The 25,980-nt window shown below is 41.2% G+C and overlaps 1 protein-coding gene across 1 annotated transcript; it reads right to left on the bottom strand.

The window, feature by feature from the left end:
* SLC40A1 (solute carrier family 40 member 1) lies at nucleotides 1-25,374 on the bottom strand. The gene is made up of 8 exons (XM_007528998.3): nucleotides 24,914-25,374; nucleotides 24,350-24,417; nucleotides 15,906-16,065; nucleotides 12,537-12,652; nucleotides 11,429-11,555; nucleotides 4,408-4,653; nucleotides 3,020-3,670; nucleotides 1-1,622 (listed from the first exon to the last, which is right to left on the bottom strand). The coding sequence occupies exons 1-8, from the start codon at nucleotides 24,954-24,956 to the stop codon at nucleotides 1,309-1,311; spliced, it is 1,725 nt and encodes a 574-aa protein (XP_007529060.1). The 5' UTR covers nucleotides 24,957-25,374; the 3' UTR covers nucleotides 1-1,308.
* Nucleotides 25,375-25,980: the final 606 nt, after the last annotated feature.

The following is a 25,980-nucleotide window of genomic DNA, read 5'->3' as shown; positions in this document are numbered from 1 at the left end:
TCAAGATTTAAAAAATGCTTTATATAGAAATATTTTTACAAAGATTTTACAACACAGTAAATCATTTTATACTCTAGAAAGAAGATTTAACCTCCAGGATGAAGAAAGTGCTCTCAGCAATACACTGCAGTCTCCCTCAAAGTGCTCTCAGCAATATATCGAAGTCTCCGTCAAAAGTGCAGGGCAGTTAAGGCAAAGTACCAAGTCGGTACTGGCACTTGGCAAAATGACATGTAAAACAGTTTTATTAATATATACAAAAGTATTTTTCTTTTAAACTTCGTTCTTCTCAACATTTGAAAGGGATACACTTATGAAGTCTTGCTCTCTATGTAAAAATAACTCCTGGGTATAAAACAGTAAAAAGTGCTCTCTGCCTGAACTAGCATGCCAAAAGTAGAAGGGTTAACGAAACAAAAGCTTACTAAGTATGCGCTTGCTTTCTTTGTTTAACTTGCCTGATTGGAAAGCTTACTCCCCTCTTATTCCAACACAGAGATTTATTAATGACAGGGTGTGAATTCAACTTGGATTTTACCCTCCTGTGTGACTTTTCGTTTCCAGGTTATATGGCCAAACTTGTAGCATATCTGAAGCTCGTAATACATTTGCTGCGTTTCACGTCTACTTTACAGCTGTGCTACCTACAGCTTATGAGCTCAGCCATTTCACCGAGGGCTTAATTATCTGCCTGATAATAAAAATGTGGAGGTGCTCTCTAAAGTTATACCACAAACCCTCCTGAAGAATCCTAGTTTTGTCTTTCATTTGTCCACATCTAAGTAAGTCCTGTAAATAGGATCCATAAGGATAACACTGCTTATTGAATTTTAATCTTCTAAGTCAGAGCAGAATTTTCATAATACAACTAGGAATAAGATGCCCTGAGCAGAGTTATAGTTGAACAAGAATGAGTTTTAGGGAAAGCTAATTTGAATTCTAATACAGATAATAAATATCTGCAAAAGAATAACTTAATACACACAACTCACCACATTTTAACGGAAATTTTTATCTACCTGTGAGGAAAAAAAAAGGAACATTATATTTCTATTTTAGTCTCTGTATTTAAAACAAATTTTTCTTTTCATATTTTTTCCATTCATACATGGGAGGGTAATTAACCAGCTCCTTTTTGCTCTCTTAGATCTCCTTTTAGCCCTCAAGGTATAACTGTGGTAAAAAAAATAATAATAAATAAAAAAACCCAAAGAGAAACACCCAGCCATTTATTGGAATTCTGGAGTAGAAAGAGGCACACGTGTTCTCTATAAGTGAGTCACAGGGATAGCAACAGTTAGGTATGTTTTATACAACAGATGAGTTATTTTCATTTTCATTCGTGACTTCTTTTTCCTCAGGGCCACAGGCAAAAAGTTGACTGCCCAGAGTTTTTTGAGAAAATCGGAAATACATGATGTGACCCATGGCCACGAAGGAGACAGAGATCAATACAAGCAGGCCAAAGGCTTCTGGATTTGGTGCCAAAATGACCATGATGAAATGTAGGAGATCGAGAAGGTAATTCATGGAGTTCTGGACGCCGTTTATGATGCCTCGTTCAGATTCAATGACATTTTCTTGCAGCAACTGTGTCACAGTTAAATCAAAGGACCAAAGACCTACGACAAAAAAAATTTTTTTAAGACTGAATTTTTAAGTGATAGCTTGACCTTTCAGATTTAAAGATTACAAAGCACTACTCTGCAAACATTTCTGTTTTTCTAATCATTCATACTAGGAAAACAAAATTCTGCAATCAGACAGAATAAATCCACTTATAAGTACCAGTATCTCTAAAATTAAAAAAATAAATGGACCTAACATATTGCAAACAGTTGAATGTTAAGAAATTTTAAGCCACCATTACATGAACAGCCTGAGTTGTAAAACCCCTACAATAAAGCTGTCTTACCTGAATATTAATGTCTTAGATAACTTAATGAACTGTTTTGTATCACAAGATAAATGTGCTTTCATTTGAAGAATGAATACAGGGTAAGGTAATTCACTGGGACTCCATTAATGATTACTTAAACTTTGCTTTATAAGAAGTCTATCATTGTGCTTCCTCCCAGAGTTATAAAATTCATTTATTTGGCAAAGTATATAAAAGATACACATCAGCTAGAGAGGACCTTTGGAGGATGTTTTTTAAACTGTTGTTTTTAATAAAAAATATTACACTTCCTCCCATAGAAAAAATTTTTTTCTTAGGGCAGGAAGAAGCAGGATACTGGCTATGCAAAGAGGCTCTCATGCCTGAGGCTCCAAATTCCCAGGTTCAATTCCCTGCACTACATATGCCAGAGCTGAACAGTGCTCTGGTAAAATAAATAAATAATAAATTTTAAAAAGAGAAAATAAAAAAAAATTTTCTGATAGCCCTAGAAGAGCCCTATGGGATATTTAGTGGTGATGGCAATACAAAGTTTCTAAATTGCTGAATATCAATATAAATAAGTGTTTTCTAAAAATTACACTGAAGAGATATATTTAAGATATTCACTTAGAAAAAGTTAAATCTCTAAAATCCATGTATTTAAAAAAAACCATATATGTGCACACTATAAAACTTTCATCATACTCTGGTTTCTCTTCAGATCGCACAAATCTCTTGCCTTTTACTATAAAACTTTCATAGAGACTTGATTAAATGTAAGGATAAAAGTTAACTTAAATCAATATTCAGGGAATTTTTAAGATTATTTACTGAATTCTCGGAACCTATATTATAGAAAGATGCTGTAACTCATTAAGATAAAAAGGAGGGAGCAGGAGGTGGCACCTGGTGGAGTGCACATGTGACCCAGTGGACAGGGACCCAGGTTCGAGCCCCCGGTCCCTAGCTGCAGGCGGAAAGCTTTGAGTGGTGAAGCAGTGTTGCAGGTGTCTGTCCCCATCCCCCTACCGTTCCTTCCCTATTGATGTCTGGCTGTCTCTATCCAATAAATAAATCAAGACAATAATGAAAAATATCTAAAAGATAAATACATAAATAAATAAGAAGATGTCTTACCGATTCTAGCAGCAATGACACCTGCAAACAACAGACTGACAGAGACCATTGACTCAGAATTAACACTCATGGCTGAGAAATCATCAGTCGGGTCAGGTCCGCTTGACACATTCATCTCTGTTGTACGGAGAATTGCAGGTGTCTCTGTAGGCATATGTATGGGCTCTGATTGAATGAACCTAGAGCGAATGTCTTCAAATGGAGAAACAGTCAAGTCCAAGGGGCTTCCAGGCATGAACACGGAGATCACACACAAGATGAGACAGGAAAGCTGTGCGAATCCTGAGATCAGACCGGTGCGAATCAGTCCACACTTGCGACGCAGCCAGGTAAAAGCCACAGTGCCCATGATTCCAGTGATGGCTGACGCGCCCATCAAAATACTGAGGATGGAACCACTCAGACCCTGAGTATAGGCGTACCCTGTGGTGATACAATCAAAGCCCAGAACAGTCATGTAGAGAAAAGCAAGCCCCATGCCCGCAAGAAACACTGGCTGGTTGTAGTAGGAGACCCAACCGTCTCGGAAGGTGCGGAAGGGCTCAGATAGCTGGGAGCCGCAGCTTGGCTCTTGTCCATCTTCCAGCTCACGGAGGTCAGGGTCTTTCTCACCCATGAGATGAGTTCCCTCCAAGGGTTTTGGCTCAGTTTCTGTTGAAAAAAAATATATATATATATATCATTACTTGGGAAGAGAGGACATGGGGGGGGGGAGTCAGTTATCGTAGTAGTATTCTCTTTCTCTTTCCCTCCTCCTTGATGATTACAAAAACCAAATATTTTCTTGCAGTAGTCTAAAACTTCTAGTCAAGAAACAATTTTTCAAATAGCATTTATATCCAACAAAACATTGATAACCTTCTTTCTTCCTCTTAGAAATTATACTTTCACCAAAGTAAACAGTAGAAAAACTCATCAAATAAAATCTAATGCTTTAGAAAACAGAGCATTTATTTCCTGGGGCCCTGATAAGATCCCGGCCATCTAGAAGCCAAACTTCCTTTCTGTGCCTGGGAAGCGTCCAAGTTCATACTCTCTTATGTTTCTGCTGCCCACAAATGGTCTACAAAGACTCCTATGATCCCTGTCTACATGAATTCCCAGAAATTGGCTTGTTCTCTTCTGTTTTTCACTGTTGTTCTCATCCCTAAGGTTCAACGTTGTCCAGCCATCTCTTAACTGGTTCTGTGTCTCCTGCTTACTATAAGAAAAGAATTAGGGGGTCACATTCCAACGCAGACCTTCAAAACCGGGGTTGGGACTACCTATCAAAGTGCTATATTCACTTCCTCATTAAGGAGTTTCAGTTGTAATAAAATTAACACATACTCAAAACAATATTGATCTCCACCAAAACCTAAAGACTAAATGTTGCACTGTGTTTTTACCTTTGTGTACATTCAGTTGTTTCAATTCAGCTTCTTCTGCTTTAAGAGCAGCCTTCACAGCTAGAGCAGGGGTTTTCTGGTAAACCTTCCAGAGCAGAAAGTATTCCACACACATGGACCCCAAATTCCATCCCGAAATGAAGCCGCAGCCAATAACTGGAGAGCCAAAGGTCATAATCTGGCCAACAGCCATGGGGGCCAAGATGTTGGTTAACTGGTCAATCCTTCGTACTGTGGCATTCATATCTGCAGAGGTAAGTGGATGAGGCAGAGAGATGTATACAACTATGAAAAAGGGGGTCGGGCAGTAGCGCAGCGGGTTAAGCGCACGTGGTGCAAAGCACAAGGAGCGGCGTAAGGATCCCAGTTCAAGCCCCCGGCTCCCCACCTGCAGGGGAGTCACTTCACAGGCAGTGAAGCAGGTCTGCAGGTGTCTGTCTTTCTCTTCCCCTCTCTGTCTTCCCCTCCTCTCTCCATTTCTCTCTGTCCTATCCAACAACAAAAGACATCAACAATAACAATAATAACCACAACATGGCTACAACAACAAGGGCAACAAAAGGTGGGAAAAATGGCTTCCAGGAGCAGTGGATTCATGGTGCAGGTACTGAGCCCCAGCAATAACCCTGGAGGAAAAATAAAATAAAATAAAATAAACTATCAAAAAGTGATCACCCACTTACATAATACATGTTCATAAACCAAGAGTTCACATCTCTAAAATATCTTCGAAAAGAACTCTAAAAGAAAATAATTTTGTTTTTTAAAAAAAATGAGTTTGAGTTTGGATCAAGTCACATTAAATTTGCCTCAAAAATCATGATTCCCCTTGGATTATTAATTCAACTCACATTAATTTTTAAACTGTGTATAATGTCACTATGGTTATATCTTAAAACATTTATTTAGTTCCTCTCATTCAGGGGAAAATATCCCTGTCATCATGAAGTTTATATCCCCAGGAGGAAAATAAAACAACAGATTCATATAAAGATATATAGCATCCCAGTTGTTCATTATTGTCATGGAAAAGAAAAGGGAGGGGGGTGGGTGGTAGCACGCCTGGTTGAGCGCACATGTTACAACATGCAGGGACCCTGGTTTGAGCCCCTGGTCCCCACCTGCAGGGGGAAAGCTTCACAAGTGGTGAAGCAGGGCTACAGCTGTCTCTCTGTCTCTCTCCCTCTTTGTCAATCACCCCTTTCCTTCTTGATTTCTGGCTATCACTATCCAGTAAGTAAATAAAGATAATTTTTTTTTTTTAAAGAGAGGCATAGAGAATGCTTAGGAGAAGGGGCCAGGTGGTGGTGCACCTGGCTGAGCACATATGTTACATGCACAAATACCCAGGTTCAAGCCCCTGGTCCCCCCCCTACAGGGGGAAAGCTTTGCGAGTGGTGAAGCAGGGCTGCAGGTGTCTGTCTTTCTCCCTCTCCATCTCCCCCACCCTCTTGTTTTGACTGTGTCTATCCAACAAATAAATAAAGATAATTTTTAAGAAATAAGAGAATGCTTAGGAGAAAGGGAAAAACTGAGTTTTAAATCTGGGAAGATCACTGAAAAAGACAAAAGTATCACAGCAAAGACACAAAGTGATAGGAGGTCAAAGAATGTCTACTGCTGGTGTCAGTAAAAGGAACTCCAGACTAAATTTAGAAAGTTCAAAAATCCTGGAAAGAGCAAGGAAGGGATCAGACTGGGAGACATGAGGTTGAAGAAGGCAGGAGACTGGGCCACTCAGGCAGGATCTGGGGGAATATTACATGAACTTGAATTTTGATCCTGAAGGTTGGGAAGCCTTTAGAAACTTGTAAATAAAGAAGTCTGGCATGTTTTTCTAGTGTTTTTAATTTATTAACTATTATTACCTTTAATGTCACCAGGGCTATTGTTGGGGATCAGTGTTTGCATGACAAACCCACCACTCCCAGGGTGTGTGTGTGTGTGTGTACACAGAGACACCTGTAGAGCTGCTTCACCACTAGTTAAACTTCCCCCTGCAGTTGGCGGCTGGGGGCTGGAAGTCTGTGCACTCAGCTTGGGTATACCAGTGCCCCGTTCCTAAAGGCTTGTTTTTAAAGACATGCTGATGTTGGTAGGTCCACTAACATTCAAGCCTGCAGAAAGCAAGCAGTGAACCATGAGTGCGGAGCACAGATCTGAAGTCATCATGAAACCGGTTAGAACACCAAGGGAACGAGTGTGGATCAAGAGACCAGGTCTGAGGACTGAGTCCTGGTCATGCCAATGTTGAAAGGTCAACAAGCTGAAGAAAAAGCAGCAAAAGAATAGCAAATCTTTTTAAATTAAAACAACGTTGCCTATCTGGAGCTCTCAGACCCCAGTGTACATTTTAATTGGTGCCTAATCTCTTATTTCAGTTACTGAGCTACTTGGATGGATTCTACACTTCTCTTGTTAAAATGTGAATTAGAAAGTCATTTGTGGAATCAAGTGGAAGTTCCTGAAGCTTTTGTGAAAATAAACGGTTACAGGTAAAAATCAATGCAAGCTGCCTTTGCCTCTCAAGTGAAAGGTGAAATATGTCAAAGTTCTCCTGTTATCACAGAAGCCTTGCATGTTCACGGGGTTAATTGGGAATTGAGGACCAGGAAGAACTAAAGAAAGAATAAAGGTGATTTTCTGTTAATGTATTTATTAGTCATATATTGCTCTCCCCTGAAGGTGCCCCAAATGACTTGATAAACTTATCTTACTAATTTTTGTTCTACTCTCTAAGATAATGAGAAAGTAGGTCGTTTTCTTGACTCTTCCATCTTGTCCTGTGTCCTGACTCAGCTGTGTGCTCCTATCACCACACTCTGTCATATGGTCTAAGTACTCCTATGGTCTTTGTCTCACAGAATCCCAGACACTCGTGTCTTGAGTTGCTTCCTCCTCTCTCTTGAGCTTACTTCTTCTGGTATCTCAGCTCAGCCATGTTCCAACCTCATTGGTACCTAAAAGTCATCACATCTACTACCTTTTATAGTTCGGGACCTTGCTTCTCGTCCCAGCCCAACACAAATTTCAAGGCCAGTCATTCTAGCCACATGATTGCCTCTTGGCATATGGCCTCAGCTCACTTGGCCTCCTCTCCTTATTCCTTTCCTAAGATCTTGGCTAAACCCAGCCTTTCACAGTAGAGCAATAACAGAGGCAAATGCATGAGTTTTGTCACTTCTCTCCCTAGACACTCACGATCACTGGTTTCAAGCTGCCATATTGATGATCATATTATGCGTTCTCTGAATGTGCAAATAAACATTTTTACAACTTTGCATTTATTCTTCATTTCCGTTTAACTGTTTTCAGCCACAGCTATGATACAGAGTACACCATTCAGTAACGATCTCCTATTTGAGCTAGCAAGTTTGCCGAGTTCAAATATGAATTAATTTTTAGTCACTAAGAGGTTGAACAAGAAATCTATCTGCCATACTTGATCAAGCTAAACCGAAGCTGTTTCTTCACAACAGTGAGCAAGAAAACCTTCAGAAGCTATCACTGAAGAGTGACTAACAAAGAAAACAGGGCACAAAGTCAGCAAACAGATGGAGCACAAAGTCTGGGAAAAGGAAGTTAGTTTTCAGGTAGGTATGATGGACTTAAGGGTCATGTCATGAGACAAAGTTTTAACAAAACACTAAATCAAGTACGTGTCCCAACCAGGTCACAGATTAACAGGATGTATGTGAAAAACAATACATCTGCTATCTAGCTATCTAAACTACATGTTTAAAAGACACGTTTTGTCCTGCTGCCACTATAATTCTGAAGCTTTTGAACTTTCCAGGAATTTTTTTTTCTCTTGCTCTATATCCTCAAGAAGTACAACTTCCAACTGTAAAGTCCACGGTAAAATCAATCCTGGAATCCTGGAATAAAGCAATGGATGCAGCTAGCACCTGGCTCAGAATCTTTCCTCTCTATGGACACAAGCTTTCTCCTTCTCCCTCACACACTAGCACAAGCTCTCCGGTTTAGCTGGCCCTACCCATCCCCTTGTTCGGGTTTCTCTCACTCTTTGCCAGCAATGCCAAAAACTCAATTTGCCTGTGTGTGGATTCTTCCCGTATGAAGTGGGTGTGTCTGTGCCCAAAGAGACACAACCCCAGAAGTCACTAGGGCAGCAAGTGGAGTTTCGTTTCCTTCTCTTTTCTCTGTTGTCCCTTATATTGCCTTAGCTCTGGTCTTTAACTCTGCCTCAGGGTAGACATGGCATAAAGATCCATGGTCGAAGTTCTGCTGCCCCTCAAAACCAACAGAGGATTTTGTATCCTGCGTTGAATGCACTGGTTTTAGTTGGGGCAGTTTTTTCAACTTAAACTTGAAGAACTGCAGGAAAGACAACATGAACATCTTCTTCATTAGGCTACGATCCTGCACTGCTGGGCTGGATGTGATAGTCCACCAGGGACTAAAGGCCAACTCACGGTGGGAGAGCTCAAAACTGACAGCTGGTCTCCTTTCCAAAACTTGATTACCCAGGTCCTTCCCCTCTGGAATAGCTGCCATTATCAAGAAGGACATCTGAGAAATGGCCAGTCATAATTTTGTTCTGGGATGATGATGATTATTATGATTTTGCCTCCAGGGCTATAGCTGGGGCTTAGTGCCTGCACTACCAATCCGCTGCTCCTGGTGGCCATTTCCCTACCCCCATTTTTAGTGGATAGGACAGAGAGAAATTGAGAAAGGAGGGGGAGATAGAGAAGGAGAGAGAAACGTAGACACCTGCAGACCTGCTTCACTGTTCATGAATCTTCCCCCTGCAGGTGGGGAGAGGGGGCTCAAACCCAGATCCTTGTGTGGGTCCTTGGGCTCAGTACTATGAGTGCTTAACTGGGTGCACCACCACCCAGCCCTCTGGGATAATCACTTCATAGTAAAAAAGAGCTCACAGAGTTATGTGGGATCTTAGTTTATTATTAGCTTATTCAGGAAAAGTTAGAGATCAGGAATAGTTGTCTCTTCGCTAAAAACATTTTATAAATGAGCTAAGAAACTGGAAAACTTATTTTGAAATTTAACTCTTTTCCCAAATTTGCTCCAACAGAAAAAGCATAATGGCTTACTTTACAATAGTTTAACGTCACAAAGAGGGATATGGATCCCCCCCCCCCATTACTAAGTGATAGCAGAAAAAACAACAGTCAATGGGAATAACAACAGTAAGAATCTTTCTTTCTTCCCTCCTTTCTTCCTTTCTCTCTTTCTTTCTTTTTTGCCTCCAGGATTATTGCTAGGGCTTGGTGCCTGCACTACACATCCACTGCTCCTGGAGACTGATTTTTCCCTTTTGTTGCCCTTGTTATTTTATGTTGTTGTGGTTATTACTGATGTTGTTAGTGATGTCATTGTTCTTGGATAGGACAGAGAGAAATGGAGAGAGGAGGGGAAGACAGAGAGGGGGAGAGAAAGACAGACATCTGCAGACCTGCTTCACCGCTTGTGAAGCGACCCCCCTGCAGGTGGGGAGCCGGGGGCTCGAACCGAGATCCGTGCGCCAGTCCTTGTGCTTAGTGCCATGTGCACTTAACCTGCTGCACTACTGCCTGACCCCCTTTCTTTCTTTTAATCCATGTATGCTAAAGTAACCTGCACACATCATCATCATATAAAATGACTGCAGTACTTTACTAGCTCAGAAAGATAATTTAAGCAATTTTTTCTTTAAACCTTTCACCAAGTTTGTTCATTACCACTCCCTTTTTATTCTTTAAGAAAAAATGACCCAGTTAAACAAAAGTGTGGGATAACCCTAATACCTAATCTCACCTTCTGTATCCTGCAATATGTCACAAGTCATTACGAATGGTTTTCCGTCAAGATGTTCTGGCAACATGTTTGTGACAACCATTATCTCAGTGACTAGTGAAGCTGACTCAGCTGATCTGATAGACAGATAGGTGTCAGCTGATTTGCTCAGAACACAAGTGTGATTTTCTTCTCCTCACCCTGTGTAATTATCAATCCAGTATGTGTCTGTGTGCTGGGTGGGCACAGGAAGAGACTATTATTCTGAAGACAAGTAATAATTATATAACAGGACACACTGCTTTGAAAGCCTTTGGCCACTTGCATATGTTTCCAATGAAGACCAAAGACTGTAAGTATCTTAAAGATTGTATTCTTTCCTCCATTTTTACAAGTTTCTAATAGCAATTTTATTCCATAATGTAAGACAAATTCTAGATTGTAACTTTAAAATTGAAGGGATGAAGTCACACAATCTCTCCTAGAAGTAAGTTGCTTTTAGTTGGTGTGAAGGAAAGCAATATCTAGCATGACCAAGAGAGGTTAATCTGCTCATTACTGTTAAATTCTATGTCAAAATTTCACCTTTTTTGGTAGCAAGGAATATCTACTTCCTTTTTAAAAAAATTTATTATTATCTTTGTTTATTGGATAGAGACAGCCAGAAATTGAGAGGGAAGGGAGTGATAGAGAGGGAGAGAGACAGAGACACCTGCAACACTGCTTCATCACTCATGAAGCAATCCCCCTGCAGGTGGGGACCAGGGGCTTGAACCCAGATCCTTGCACACTGTAGCATGTGCACTCAACCAGGTGCACCACCATCCAGCCCTCAAAATTTCACTTTTCTAAGTAGTAAGTAATCATTTTAGAAGTTAACAGAACAGTAAAAATGGTAATAAGGGGGCTAGGGAGATAGCATAATGGTTATGCAAAACTGCTTTCGTGCCTGAGGTTCTAATGTCATAGGTTCAACCCCCAGAACCACCATAAGCCAGAGCTCAGCAGTGCTTTGGTAAAAAACAAAGCAAAGTCCTTCATTTGTGAAGTTTGCGAAGGACAGAAGTGAAGTACACTGTTCCATGTCATAAATTAACTTCATAATGAAGAGAGAAATCTCTGCATGGATAACGAAAAGACTGTTTCCAACATACTGTGCTTGAAAAGTCCTCAGAAAAGAGCTGACGGTCTCATTTATCACTGCTGACTTAAACGTCAATTCCAGTTTGATCCATTTAGTTGGAAGAGAAAATCAAATTACCTGCTAACTTGCTTCTGTTTTCCCCTGCAACAACGACAATCCAATCCCTTTGGATGGTGATGGCAGTAGCTGTACTGGCCAGATTGGCAATATTGGCGATAGTGATGATCAAAATATAGCAGCACGTCTAAGGAATCATAGGGGAGAGTGGAGTTAGAAAGTCACTTTTTCCAGACTGGACCTCACTGTACAATTATTGTCCAGAATGGATGTGGCAGTATAGGAATAACACTTTGGCTTTGACTTGACTGATCTCATTTTACTCTGCACACCTAAAACAAAAGATAACTGTGGTCACGTTAAAGGATATAGTATCTCCCTAACCCATAGCATCAGTACTACACATTATATAAGAACTGTGGTAACTATACGCACAGGTATCATAAAAAAAAAATGACACAGTGACGTTCTTTAATATTTCCACTACAAATATCTCTTTTGAAAAAGCATTAAAAGTAAGAAGGCCTATGATTAATTCCAAATTTTAACACTCTAGTTGTCACGGTCGTTACGTCAACAAAGTGACGGGAACAGACTTTCAATATACTACGTGACTCTAACAATGCAAGGATGCAGAAGTATATATATATAATAATATGCAATAGCATATTCATTCTTTTCCACCATATTCCTACATATCTTTCTTTTTTTTCCATTAAGATATCATGATGTCATAGTGTGAGAAGTTAACTAATCCATAGCCCCAAACAGAAAAAAACGAGTTATTGGAGGACAGCTACACAAATGGATAGCATTTTTATACTGTGTGACTAAATTTTAGATTAGTAATAATGAACTAAAGGCAACTGCATTCTATAATCTAAGCAAAGGTAACAAAAACAGGCAAAAACTGTACAAAAACTGTACAAGTTTTTTACAGTCGTACAAAACTTCAAACACTTATTAATGAGTGCCTATTAATGTGTGTGTAGGACCCAAACCCCAAAACGAAACAAAAACTCGAGGGATAGTGAAGTTGATACAGAGATCAATATTAAAACGCTGGTATGTGGAAAGACACTTTGTAGTCTCTAAGGGACTTTTGTTTCTCCTTTTACCACTGCTAGCTGTTAAGATTTTGCCATCAGAAGCATCACTGAGTACTTACAAGAACCCATCCGTGGTACATGGTCAAAAGCTCATCTTTATGTAAGAAAACCATCATCAGGATAATTCCACACAGGATGACTGAAACATTCTGTACCACCAGCGAAGTCTGGGCCACTATAGAGAGAAAGAAAAGTATTCCCAATGACAAGCCATCTCCAGAGAGCTGTATTTGATCCACAAACCACTATTTTACTACATTAATGGATTTTGTGAATTTCTACATTAGTACATATGCAAATTAGAGAAAAAAAAACTAAGCAATTTCTAGCATGATCCAGCAGGTCACCTCGGACTAGTAAAATTGGCAGACAGAATGATGAACCCACCATTTTTTTTTTCCTGTTAGGTGAAGCCATTCAAAACAGTCACATTTTATTCTCTTCAAAGTCTACTACCATAAACAGGACGAAACTACATGAATGAGAGCCATCTCAGCTCTTTGCTGCTTAAGTTCAAGTAAGTGCGTGGAGGAGGGCAGAGAGACTATTGATGAAGAGGTCATGAAGTCCATAACCTCTTAAACAGGAGACTGAATCTGCCACGGTAAATGGCCTGGGTGAATGGGAGAGACATGCAAAACAATGCCGTGAATAAAGCAGCAATGTGTTTCAACAAGAGCTATTTACCATTGCCATGATATTCTAAGCTATGCCTCCCTCCTCAGAAAATGCCTTCTTTTTTTTTTTTTTTTTTTTTTTTTTAAGAGTAAGGTGCCCAGGTAGATAAAACACTGGAGTAAAGACAGGTAAGTACACTGGGTACAGTCCTTAGCCACTCAGGTAGGCAGACGATCTAGGGCAGGATACCTAGGATTTCTTCTGGCTATAATGTTGTGATGATCAGACTTGCCTCCTTACTTTATAAGGTCATTAGGATGCACAAATAAAATACTCATGAAAGCATTTTGAAACACAGAGTTGTATCTATAGATGGAAGGTATAATTACAGCTCTTGTCTTCAAGGACAGTGAAGCTCATTCTGGTTGGGAAGGTAATATCAAAGCCTCAAGACAAAACAAATGGCTTTTGGAAATTAGTCTGAAATAAATTCCCAGCATATAACTCACTCGTTCCTAGCACAAGGATTAGATTTCAAATGAATGAGCTTCTTAGCTTATAGGACCTCCAGACCAGAGGAAGGACAGATCTGTGGACAGATAATTACCAAGTGTAAGAACAGTGTCCACAGAGGAAGCCTTAACCCAGAGAAGATTTGCTTTTTGTTCTTTTCTACTGACACTGGCTTACACGCTAAGATTTTAAAAGTATAGTTTCACACCTATGTGTGTGTGCACAACTCACCACACCCGGTTCCTGTGCCATTGCACTAAAGACACACCATCCATGGGCCCTCCTTCCTTCCTCTGATAACCTCCCAAAGTTTTCATAGAGTCTGTCAACTTGATTACTATTACTACTATTTTGGAAAGTTCGTTTGTTTTATTTCTGGTCCACATATGAGTGAAACTACTTGGTAGACCTCTTTCACCTCTTTAATAATTGCATAAACTTAGCATAAACCTCTCAGAGAAAATTTTCATGGACATTCACACGATTTCACTAGATGGGAGACAGCTATCTTACCAGTGTCCCTCCAGTTTAACTTTCTTTACTGGCCTATAATTTTAGTGTTCATTTATCTTTTTTGTTTGTTTTTGAAGGAAACCTAGATAAACATTACCTTATTTTATTTGATATCAATCGCAGAAAATTCTGTGACCTCAAAAGTTTTCAAATTCACTTTGGCAGTTCTAAATTAGGTTGCTTTTCTCTATCTGTATGTTTTTAACATTATTGGGGAGGCTTCTCAATAACCTTCAAGGTAGAAGTCTCTAGTTATAAAGCTTGGTTGTCAGAAAGGTCATCCCATATTTTTTCAATGCAAAAATGCCTAGATCTTTCCAACAACCCAATCTGTCAAGTTCTTATGTTGAGTGAGGCACAGAAGAACTTATCTTTTTTCTAGAATATTCCTTCCTTCCTTCCTTCCTTCCTTCCTGCCTCCAGGGTTATCACTGGTGCTTGCCTGCACTATGAGTCCACTGCTCCTGTGGCCTTTTTTTTTTTTTTTTCCTTTTTAGGACAGGACAGAAAGAAACCAAGAGAGGAGAGGAAGACAGTGAGAAGGAATGAAAGACAGACACCTGCAGACCTGCTTCACTGCCTCCCCACCCCTGTAGATGGGGCGCCCGGGGCTCGAACTGAGAACCCTTGGACGGGTCCTTTTACTTCATACTGTGTGCTTAACTCAGTGCAGCACCGCCCAGACACCCAGAACTTTTTCTACATAGGATTTGATCTACTCAGTCCCAAGACAAAATCAAAAATGTCTAGAATTTGAGAAGCGACTTGCTGTCTCTTCAGGAGAAGCTATCTTCAGTGAAAGAAACTGATGACATCTCTATCTTTCTCCACCATCTCAGACACCTGCACCCAGGTGTCAACATTATGAGCTGAGTAGTTCTTGACAATTTTGTCTTCAGTGACTGTTCACATGCTCTTTCTAGCCCAAGGGACAAAGCTGCTCAATCACTCTCTCTTTTGGCTACATAAAGCTGAAATGATTTCTGTACTAATATCCTAACATAAATGTCAATATAGAATTTCTTTGCTCTTCAAAACGTGTGCTTCATATCTCTGTGATCCAGACTCACATATGATCTTTTGGAGATGTTCCCACACAGACCTCTGCATTAGCATAGCACCCCAGAAGATGTGAAAGGTATCACTCTGAAGGAACCCCCAGTACAAGTCATGGTGAGAAAGGATGACAGAATTAAACAGACTTTTTTTTTTTTTTTGCCTCCAGGGTTATTGCTGGGCTCAGTGCCTGCACTATGAAGTCACTGCTCCTGGAGGCCATTTTCCCCCCTTTTGTTGCCCTTGTTGTTGTAGCTTTGTTGTGGTTATTATTGTTATTGTTGATGTCTTTTGTTGTTGGATAGGACAGAGAGAAGTGGAGAGAGGAGGGGAAGACAGAGAGGGGGAGAGAAAGACAGACACCTGCAGACCTGCTTCACCTGAGCCAGTGGATTGACTCCCCTGCAGGTGGGGAGTCGGGGGCTGGAACCAGGACCCTTCCACCGGTCCTTGCGCTTAACCCACTGCGCTACCACCCGACCCCCTAAACAGACTTTTAATGTTTAACATGGATCCAAGTAAAGTGCTACCGTGCTAATCATGAACATCTGGAATTTTTGAACAGCCAAGACCTAAAGAAAAATCCCCAAGCTCCGGTTCTCAGATTCCAGTGTAGCGCAGAAGGCGTAACTGGACTCTAGTCGGGGCTGCTACCACGGAACGCCAGCTACTCAGACACTCACACACGGATCCCACAAATACAAACACTCAGCCGGAGCACCACTCACCTTTAAGCCTAGAATTTTTGTCCACCCAGTCGCCAATGATGGCCCCTAGGAACAGAACAGATCCTGCAACTATCAGTCCATAGACGGCAGTCAAGAGGAGACTGTTTCCATAGAGTTCTACCAAGAACACTGACACTGCAAAGTGCCACATCCGGTCTCCCTGTAGAAAAAGACGAGAAAATGTGTCGATGAAATATTTTTAGTGTCTATACAACTATCCAGTTGTACTCAGGAGTTACTTCCTTATCAAAAGGCACTTTCTGGTTACATCACAGAATTGGTTTCAAAGTCAACAGTCAGGTGTCAAAACGGTTCATCCTGGCACCATGGGGAATATTCTGGCTCGATTTCTAAGTGAATCTATAAAAGCATGATATTAATGAAACACCTATTCTTTATCATTCGAGAGAAAAATGCAGTTTATAGACCCAATATTATTATTATTATTAGAATAAATCTGTCATCTTGCATGTCAGGGTTAGTCTGCATAGCCTGATTTCAGAAACAAAAAGTAGTTTCCTGTTGACCCAGGATGAAATTATTCATTTAGCAAACAGTAACTTGTGTCTTGAAGGTCAAGAAAGGGTCCACTTCCCATTTTTCTTTCTTTCTTTTTTTCTTTGCTAGGACAGAAAAAAAAAAAACTGATAGGAGGGAGAAAGGGGGGAGAGAGAGAGAGAGAGACGCTCCTGCAGTACTTGCTTCACTATTAAGAAAGTTTCCCCACTGCAGGTGGGGAGTGGGAGCTCAAAGCCAGGTCCTTTCACATGTTATCTGTGCACTTAGCCAGATAAACCACTGCCCAACACCCTCAACCATTTCCTATTTTTTAAAAAGATAAACTATATGATAACTAAACTCCCTTTGACCACTGATGTTCTAAAATCTGTACTATGTTTCACAGATATCTTTCAAAGTCATAAGATAGCAGAACTAGTCAGTAAGATGAAATCAACATGGGCCAATTCAGATGCCCCACGAGCCAAGACGTCAGAAACAGATGCATAAGCAAGCGACTGTTTCAAGATCTTAATCAAGATGCATTTCAAAAGGCAATAAAAAAATTTGACATTTTTCACTCTAGATTATATATGGAATTTTGAAAACTATTAATGCAAAATGTAGAAAAAATCATTCAGGAACATTTATGCATAAGAAATCTATAATGAACTTTATTATGAGATTTTAGCTTTAGCTCTAATTTATGGGGGTTAAGCTAAGATGGGGTAACAATATTCTATAGCTGGTATATCCTTGTACTTGGAAATCACTACAGACAATTAAATTCTGAAGGCTAGGTTTGTTATAGATTTGGTCCGATGTGAAAGTACTTATACTCCTAGTTCTTTCAAATCTATCAACATCTTTCTGATAAATTTAATTTATAGAAGCAAAATACCATCCTTTTATGCCATATGGTTTTAAAAAATGTAACAAAGTCATAGCAATACTAGAAAAAGAAATTCCTGCAGATACAGTAGCATGAATAAACCATATAATGTTCATAATAAACATCACACTAGTCTCAAGAGAGACGGCTGACCCAGAGACCAAGTACCAATGTCTGGAGCTGTTCTGGATTGTCCTAACTGTGGTGTGGGAGATTCTGAATTTAATTTAGAACTATAATATAAAAGGAACAACAATCAAAGCCTTGTGGGACAGGGTATGATCCCTGTTCATATGGTCAAGTAGATGTTCAAACAAACGCTCGATGGCCCTGAAAATTCAGTGTTTGAAAGACTGTCACATGATAGTATGACATGTGAGCTCTAGAACCTTCTATACTTTTTCAAATTATTTTAAGATTTATTTATGAGAGGGGATAGGAAAGAGAAAGAACAAGAGTATCACTCAGGTACATGAGATGTCAGGGATCGAACTCAGGACCCCTTGTCTGAGTGAGTCCAACATTTTATCTAGGATGCCACTTTTCTGCATTCTTAACCCTCCACACTGGCCAGAGGAGAGCCCAAATAACTGTGGAATCAACAAGGACAAATATGCAGTGGATCCCAACTGTGAGTGAACAACTGAAGAATAGGCTGCCAGCACCAAGACCAATTTGTCCACTATATTATTCTTCCTTCTTTCTTTATTGGGGGATTAATGTTTTACATTTGACAGTAAATACAGCAGCTTATAAATCATAACAGTTCTCAGTTTTCCACATAGCAATACAACCCCCACTAGGTCCTCTGTCACCCTGTTCCAGGACCTGTGCTCTCCTCTACCCCCACCCCCCCACCTACCCCAGAGACTTACTTTGGTGCAATATACCAACTCCAGTCCAAGTTCTGCTTTCTGTTTTCTCTTCTGATCTTGTTTTTCAACTTATATTATTCTTTTTTAAATAATATTTTTATTTTATTTTAATGAGAAAGAGGTATATAGATGGAAAGATAAAGAGAAAGACCAAAACACTGCTCAGCTCTAGCTAATGGTGGTGCTGGGGATTGAACCTGGGACCTCAGAGCCTCAGGTATGAGAGCCTTTTGCAGAACCACTATGCTACTTCCCCAGCCTTCAACTATATTATTCTGGTACATTAAATTGATTTCATGAATGTTCATGAAGTTTAAAGACTAGTCAGTAATATGGTTAATATTTCTAAGACAGCCTTTTTTCTTGAAACTTTGATAATGAATAGTTTTAAGTAGAAATTAAATTTTAAATACCATCAAATGCATTAAAATAATTTGTTTGAAACCAAAACAAAGGCAAGTTTATGTACAAGATAAAAATATCAACTAGGTTTTTTTCTATTTCTTATTTTGTCTTTATTTCATGAGAGGGGACAGCACACCAGTTTGGCACGTTTATGGCCAGGGATCAAATGGGTGACCTCAGTGAGCGTTCCCGCTGAGTCACCTCTTGGCCATGAGGTTGTTTTCTTAATCTGAAATGTGAGAAGCAAATACAGAAATTTTATCAGATTAAAATTTATTAGAATACCAAATAATATTTTTATTAGAATGAAATGTAATTGGGGGAAGGAGGCACTTTATCCTAATCTCCATTCCTTTCAATAACTTCCAAAAGAAAAACAAAGAAACCACATAAACTGGACTGGGTGATGGCCTGAATGGACACATGACCATGTCAAGGACCCAGGTTCAAACCCATGGTCCCCACTAGTAGGAGGGAAGCTTCAGGAGCAGTGGAGCAAGAATGCAGGACTCTTTCTTTCTCTCTCTTCTCCCTCTCTCAACTTCTCTCTGACCTATCAGATAGAAAGGAAGGAAGAAGGAGAGAAAGAGAGAAAGAAAGAAAGAAAGAAAGAAAGAGGAAGAAGTAAAGAAAGAAAGGAGAAAAGAAAGGAGAGAAAGAAAGGAGCAGAGAAAGGAAGGAGGAGAGAAAGAAGGAAAGAAAGGAGGAAAGAAAAGGGGAAAGAAAGAAAGAAAGAAAGAAAGAAAGAAAGAAAGAAAGAAAGAAAGGGTGAGTAAAGAAGAAAAGAAAAAAAGGAGGGGGAGGCAGAAGCAATGGCAGCTGGGAAGAGTGGATTCATCAGGCTGGCACTGAGCCCCCAGCGATAACCCTGGTGGCAAAACCAAAATGTAACCTAAGTGCCCTAAATGACAGCTTGTCCCAGTGAGTGAATTTCCCTTCTTAATATAAAAGACAAGGAATTACTATTCAGCCATACCTGCTTCTTTCTACGTTTGTCTACTTGTGTTTGTTTTCTGGATGTCTTTGTTTGAGATGCCCCTAGAGCAAGTATTATTCAGTGACAAGGTCTTCTTTTGCTTCCTACCTTATGGTAGCTCACTTGTCCCAGGAAAAGGAGCAGAACTGTTTCAGGTATATGCCAAAGACTCGAGCTTTCAGAAGCAACAGGATTATATACTCACAAAGCCCAAGGGTTAGGTGCAGTCTAAATGTCAAGCAAGTGTGATCTCAAGCCTATCACTACACCTTCTGCTCCCACATTCTCGCACCAGACTTCGATGGCTCACTTAAATGTTCGCCTGCCTCTAGTGAGCTGAGAGTTAAAAATCAGCTGAATACCTATGAATGAATGATCACAACCATCAACCCACTTAGAAAATGAGCATGCCCGCGTGGGGGGAAATAGTCATGCCTGAGGCTCCAAAGTCCCATGTTCAATTCAATCCCCCACACCACCATAAACCAAAGCTGAGCAGTGCTCTGCTTAAAAAAGAAAGAAAGGGGGGCTGGGCAGTAGCACAGTGGGCTAAGCGCACATGGCGCAAAAGTGCAAGGACTGACGTAAGGATCCCGGTTCAAGCCCCCAGCTCAGCTCCCCACCTGCAGGGAGGTCGCCTCACAAGCAGTGAAGCAGGTCTGCAGGTGTCTATCCTTCTCTCCCCTTCTCTGTCTTCCCCTCCTCTCTCGATTTCTCTCTGTCCTATTCAACAACAATAATAACAACAACGATAAACAAGGGCAACAAAAGGGAAAAATTAGCCTCCAGGAGCAGTGGATTCAGAGTGCAGAGTACAGGCAATGAGGCCCCACGATAACCCTGGAGGCAAAAAAAAAAAAAAAAAAAAAAGAAAGAAAAAAAGAAAGAAGGAAGGAAAGAAAGAGAGAAAGAAGAAAGAAACTACTATACACGCAACTTACTGTAGGCACAAGGAATTCAGCAGTGCGCAGAAGTCAAAGGCTATATGCTTTCATGCAGCACACGTCCTACTGAGCAAAAACAAACAAAATAAAAATATACCTAAAATAGACCAGAAGGTATAAAAGCATAAAGAGTTTGAGGAAAAATAAAGTAGGGTGAGGTTGGAATGTGACTTTTCACATGGTGTTGTAACACAGCCCCTTGTGAGCAGAGATCTGAAGACTGAGGGTTAGAGACACAGCGCTATCTGTGGTCTAAACAGAGATAGCCCATAGGATAAAGACAGGAGATAGGATCTACAGGCCAGCCTTTTCCACTGCCTTGCCCTCTCAGTTATCTTTCTGTGATTAGATATACTTTTTAAAGCCCATACTAAATTATACTACATGCTCCTTGCCAGATACACCTCCTACAGGGCTTTATGTTTAAATAGTCTAGAACAAAATGGAGTGAACCATTGGCAAACAGAAATGAAATCTGAAATTAAAAAAAGCATTTAAATGCATAAAAAAAGTAATCTGATGGGTCAGCAAGACAGTTCTCTTGGGGAGGTGACTAGTCTGTGATTCACCAGATGGGAGTCCAGGTCCCAACACACAGGGAGTAGAGGGAGAACCTTCGGGGCTACAATATCTTTCTCCCATGTCTCTTATCTGAAGTAATCAGCGAGGAGAGGTGGTGGCTTCCCTGGTTGAGGGCTCACGTTGTCATGTGCAAGAACCCGGTTTAAGCCTCCAGTTCCCATTTTATGGGGGAAGCTTCAAGAGCTGGAGCTGTCACTTTAGGTATCTCAATGCTTCTGTCATATACCCCCCCCCCCATCAAAAACAGCAGAACAGAAAATGAAATGAAGCACATCAGCCTGTAGAGCTCACAAGCTACACCACTCAGAGGGACCCACGTTCTAGTCCCAGGTCACCACATGGGAGCCCTGCAAAGACGAAGCTACCACAGTAGTGGAACAGAGCAACAGTATCTCTCTCTCTCTCTCTCTCATTCTCTCTCTCTCTCTCTCTCTCTCGGGAAAAAAAAAAAAAAAGGCCACTGAGAACAGTGAAGTCATACAGGTTCTGAGCCCAAGCAATAACCCCGGTGGCAGATAGATAAAACAATAAAGCACAGTTACAGCCATTTAAGGTTTGGTGGACTTTTACTTCAAATTGGAAAAAAAAGCAAGTATGAGAGAGGGGTGGTAACTTTAAATAAACAGTGTTACCTTTCGAGTTTTGTCTCACTTGCTACTCTCTTACTTTAATACAGCAAAGCCTCTGCCCCCACATATCTATCTGCGTGTGCACCCGTGTTTTCTGCTCCACTGTAAATGCTGCCAAGTCATGGCTCCCACACGTACACAGAGGGGCTAGAGAAGAAGACTGTATCAGAGTGATATATATATATATATATATATATATATATATATATATATATATATATGATCACCAAATATATATATTTGGCTCCGTTCCTGTCACTATGACTGAGCAGTGTCTGGTCTCTCTTTTTCTTTCTCTCTGCCCCTCCCTCTTTCCTTCTCATAAAAATAAAAAAACATAAAGACAATTTTGGATCCTATCTTCCTCACTTGTTTTTGTTTTTAATACTTGTATTCACTGAACTGAACTGGAAGGGAAGATAATATCGGTTTAGATTAATTAGTAAAAGCTTTGCTAGGCTTCTAAGTAGAATCAGCAGCTATTGAAAATAGAACAAACTGAAAACAGTTCCACTTTGTTTACATGTATTTGCAGAACCATCCCTGTCTGAGTCTCTGGAAAGATAAGGCCTTGTGTCTTTCTCAAATGCCATCTGTGAGCTTTTAGCTCTTAAAGAACTGATAACCGAGCTTAATAATTTTCTAAGAACATAGGGTACAAACTTCTCCATACAATAGAAGTCCTTAATTTAAAAATAAAATAATATTCACAACATTTATTCTCAAAATTCTTTCTCCTTATGGCTCTTTTAGTTAAATACCACATGTGAAACATGAATAAAATACACTCAGAAAAAAAAATAAAAAAAAAATACACTCAGATTTATCACCTTCAGTTAATCAGACAGCTTTTTAATTTTAAAAGCTTCAGATAGAACCAAGGAGCTACCTAAGTGTCAGAGCACAGAACTTGCATGCATGAAGCCCTAGGTTTGATCCCTGGCACCACGTTTGATACCTGAGTGGTGCTCTGATCTCTATCATAAATAATAAATCAAAATGCAGATTAATCATCATTGGGCCAAGTAGTGGCGCACCTGGTTAAGTGCTCACATTACAGTATACAAGGACCCAGGTTCAAGCCCCTGGTCCCCACCTACAGGGGGAAAGCTTCATGAGTGGTGAAGCAGGGGTGCAGGTGTCTCTCTCTCCCTCCCTCCCCTCTCAATTTCTCTCAGTCTCTATCCAATAATAAATAAAAATAAGAAGAAAAAAGAATTAAAAGTCATCACTAAGTATATATCCAGCATCCTTTTAGGATTATTCATTTTGTGAGGGATTGGTGAAAGAACCCAAGGTAATACAAACCCTGGGGAAATCTCCCAAGACCAAATAAAAAGTCTGAAGAATTATCAAACATATGATGATTTTCATTACATGGTTTCTACAGTAACCTGTGATCCTTCACATATAACTCTCCACAGATAACACTTTTTATAAGTGATTTAACAGTGGCTTAAATGATTTATAAAATTATAAGAGCTCAGTTCCACACCATACCCACCACCAAGTTTTACGGGCCCATTTTCCCCAGTGACAGCCAGCGCAGCTCTCAGAAGGCCTTAGGGACAAAATTCATTTATGTTTTTTGCTTGTTTGCTTTTCACCAGAACATTCCTCCATTCTGGTTTCTGGTGGCAGCAGGGATCGAACCTGGGACATCAGAATCTCAGGCATTTAAGTTATTTTGTATAACCATGATGTTATCTCAACTTCCATTACAGGTTCTGTTTTTAAAGGCCAGGATTTTTATATTTGTTTTGGGGGAAACACTATGTAAGTCAATTGGGGGCAGTAAATTAGACTTAAAATCAGTCTCAGAACTCTACTATTAGCCTTAGCCAATCTACCATGGTATTGTATTTTCATAGTGTGGTATGCTGTTTTTTGTTCCTGGCCTGGATTTTACCACTCCAGATCAACTTTTTAAAATATAAGGTGAGAGGCAGAAACAGGGAGGGAGGGAGGGAGGGAGAGAAAGAGAGAAAGAGAAGCACCTTAACTCTGAAGCTTCTTCCCCCAGTGCTGTGAGGGCCACCCTCAACCCTGGGTATTGCACATGACAAGGCAGGTGAGCTCTCTAGCCAGTCCAAAAACCATCTCTTTTTACATTATTTCAGAAGGAGAAGAGGAAAGGCACTGCATCACCACTCCACCACTCCTGGGACTCCCCCAGGGCCATTCCAGGGGCTGCATTGTGCTACCAGGGCTCCCTTCACACCTGGCCAGGTACAGCAGAGACTAGGTGCACGACTGCCCAGTCTGGAGAAATATCTTAAATGTGAAAGAACAGAAGGTCTAGGAGGGAGTCATCCATTCTTAATAGCATATATTTCTATTTACTAAGCATAGTAATTTAACCTGTAATTCACATGCAAATATTCTGATCCTAGTTAATTCTGTCTCTGGACAGTGGTCCAGCTACATAAAGTAGGGTAAGTTGATAAATTATACAGTAATTTACTAATATCTATAGGGAACTGTCATTTTATTTATTTTTTTTCATTAAAGTGTGTTTCTTTGGATGATTTTTTTTAACTGCATGCTAAAACTGGAAGATGGCTTAATATAACTGACCCAAATGAAAGGAAACACAAGTTGTGTAAGTAAGTGTTGTAAGAATTACTGGATATTCTTACTTACCCAAGTAGACAGAGAATGACCAAGGTAAAGGAGGAACTTTGCGGAGGTCAGGTAGTTTGTGAAGGATTCTGCATATACACATAAAATGGGGAAGATAAAAAAAAGAAAATCATAGTCACTTGAGTGAACTGAGGTAGGAATGCTTACTCATTTGCTCGGTACAACTTTGTGGTGCAAACCATGTCCATTTGAACAAGTCAGCTACAAGTCATGTCCATTTGAACAAGTCATGTGTTGAGTTCACTTCATACCATTTGCTTCAATCCAGCCTGACCTATTGGTCCATAGCCCCTCACTTCACAAACAGGGAAAAGGCTGTTGGTTCAACATTCTCTTACATTTTTTTTCCCAAACACAGCCATCCAAACTGCCCTGCCTACTCTATCTTTGCCTAAATGCAAGCCCCTTTTCCAACACCTTGAAATTCCTTTCTCATTCCACTCCCCCGACCCCCCCCCAAAAAAAAAAAAAAAAAAACCAGCTAGCAAGCACAGATTCTTTCACAATCTGCTGCTGTCCACCGCCCAACTTGTGTTTGCGCCATATGCATTTTGGCGAACTCACCGCAGCATCCTCCCTGGCGGTTCTGCTCTCTTGTCTCGGGCATGACACCGAGCGCCCACCTCCCCAGCTTCTTCTTCTTCTGCTGCTGCTGCTGCTGCTGCTGCTGCTGCTGCTGCTGCTGCTGCTGCTGCTGCTGCTGCTGCTGCTCAGGTCGAGGTGCTTGTTGTTAACAAGGAGTGTCGGGAACGGATGAGAGCACCACTGAAAACACAACAGCCTTGTGCAAAAATAAAATAAAATAAAAATCGACCCCCCCCAAAGACTAGTATAGTCAACAACAAGAGAAGCGGTCCAGAGGGGTCTTCTTTGAGTCTTCTTTCCAAACTTAGCTAACACTGTAGCTGAAGTTGGAAAGGGAAAGCCTTATGGAAGCGGGGGGTGAGGGGCGCAACAGGCGCAGCGAGCCAGCCGTGCAGGGCGCCCGGGTGCCAGCTGCCGCCTCCGCCGCCGCGGGCCGGGACTGCGCTTATACGGGCGGGGCGGGGCTCCGGGCTGCCGGCCTCGCCGCTCGCCGCTCGCTCCTCCCTGCGGGCCCGCCCCGCCCCGCCCCGCCCCGCCCCGCCCCGGGCCGCCGCCGCCCCGGGCCGCCGCCGCCGGGGCCGCCAGAGGCCGCCCGCTCCCAGCCGTGCGTCGGGCCTGCCCGCTCCTGCGCCCCGGCTGCGCCCGCCGCCCTGCGGAGCCTGGAGCGCCGGCTGCGGGCGGGCGGGGCGGCGAGGTGCGGGGAGCCCCGCAGCAGGTGCCGGGCGGGCGCGGAGCCGGGCGGCCACCCCACCGTCTGCCCACAGGCTCCGGGGCTCACTGGTAGCAGATTAGATCTGGGCCCTCGGTCAGATCCGTGGGGTGGACAGGTCTCGGTGTTTAGGTACTTTTCTTCGTGCTTGGGAGCTCTCTCTGTCCTTATCCAGCGCTCTAGTCCTGTTCTCAATTCTAACCCCATCTTCCCAGCGCTCTAGTCCTGTTCTCAATTCTAACCCCATCTTCCCAGACTATATTTTTAGTTCACCTGCACATCAGCTATCAGGCTCAGGCAAAAATTACTAAAGTAATTTGGGACATAGCTAAAATAG

The sequence above is a fragment of the Erinaceus europaeus genome, chromosome 18 (genome assembly GCF_950295315.1).
Source record: "Erinaceus europaeus chromosome 18, mEriEur2.1, whole genome shotgun sequence".
In the NCBI taxonomy this organism is placed as follows: Eukaryota; Metazoa; Chordata; class Mammalia; order Eulipotyphla; family Erinaceidae; genus Erinaceus; species Erinaceus europaeus.
The sequence above is the reverse complement of the archived record's forward strand: the minus strand, read 5'-3'. Positions and strand labels throughout refer to the sequence as shown.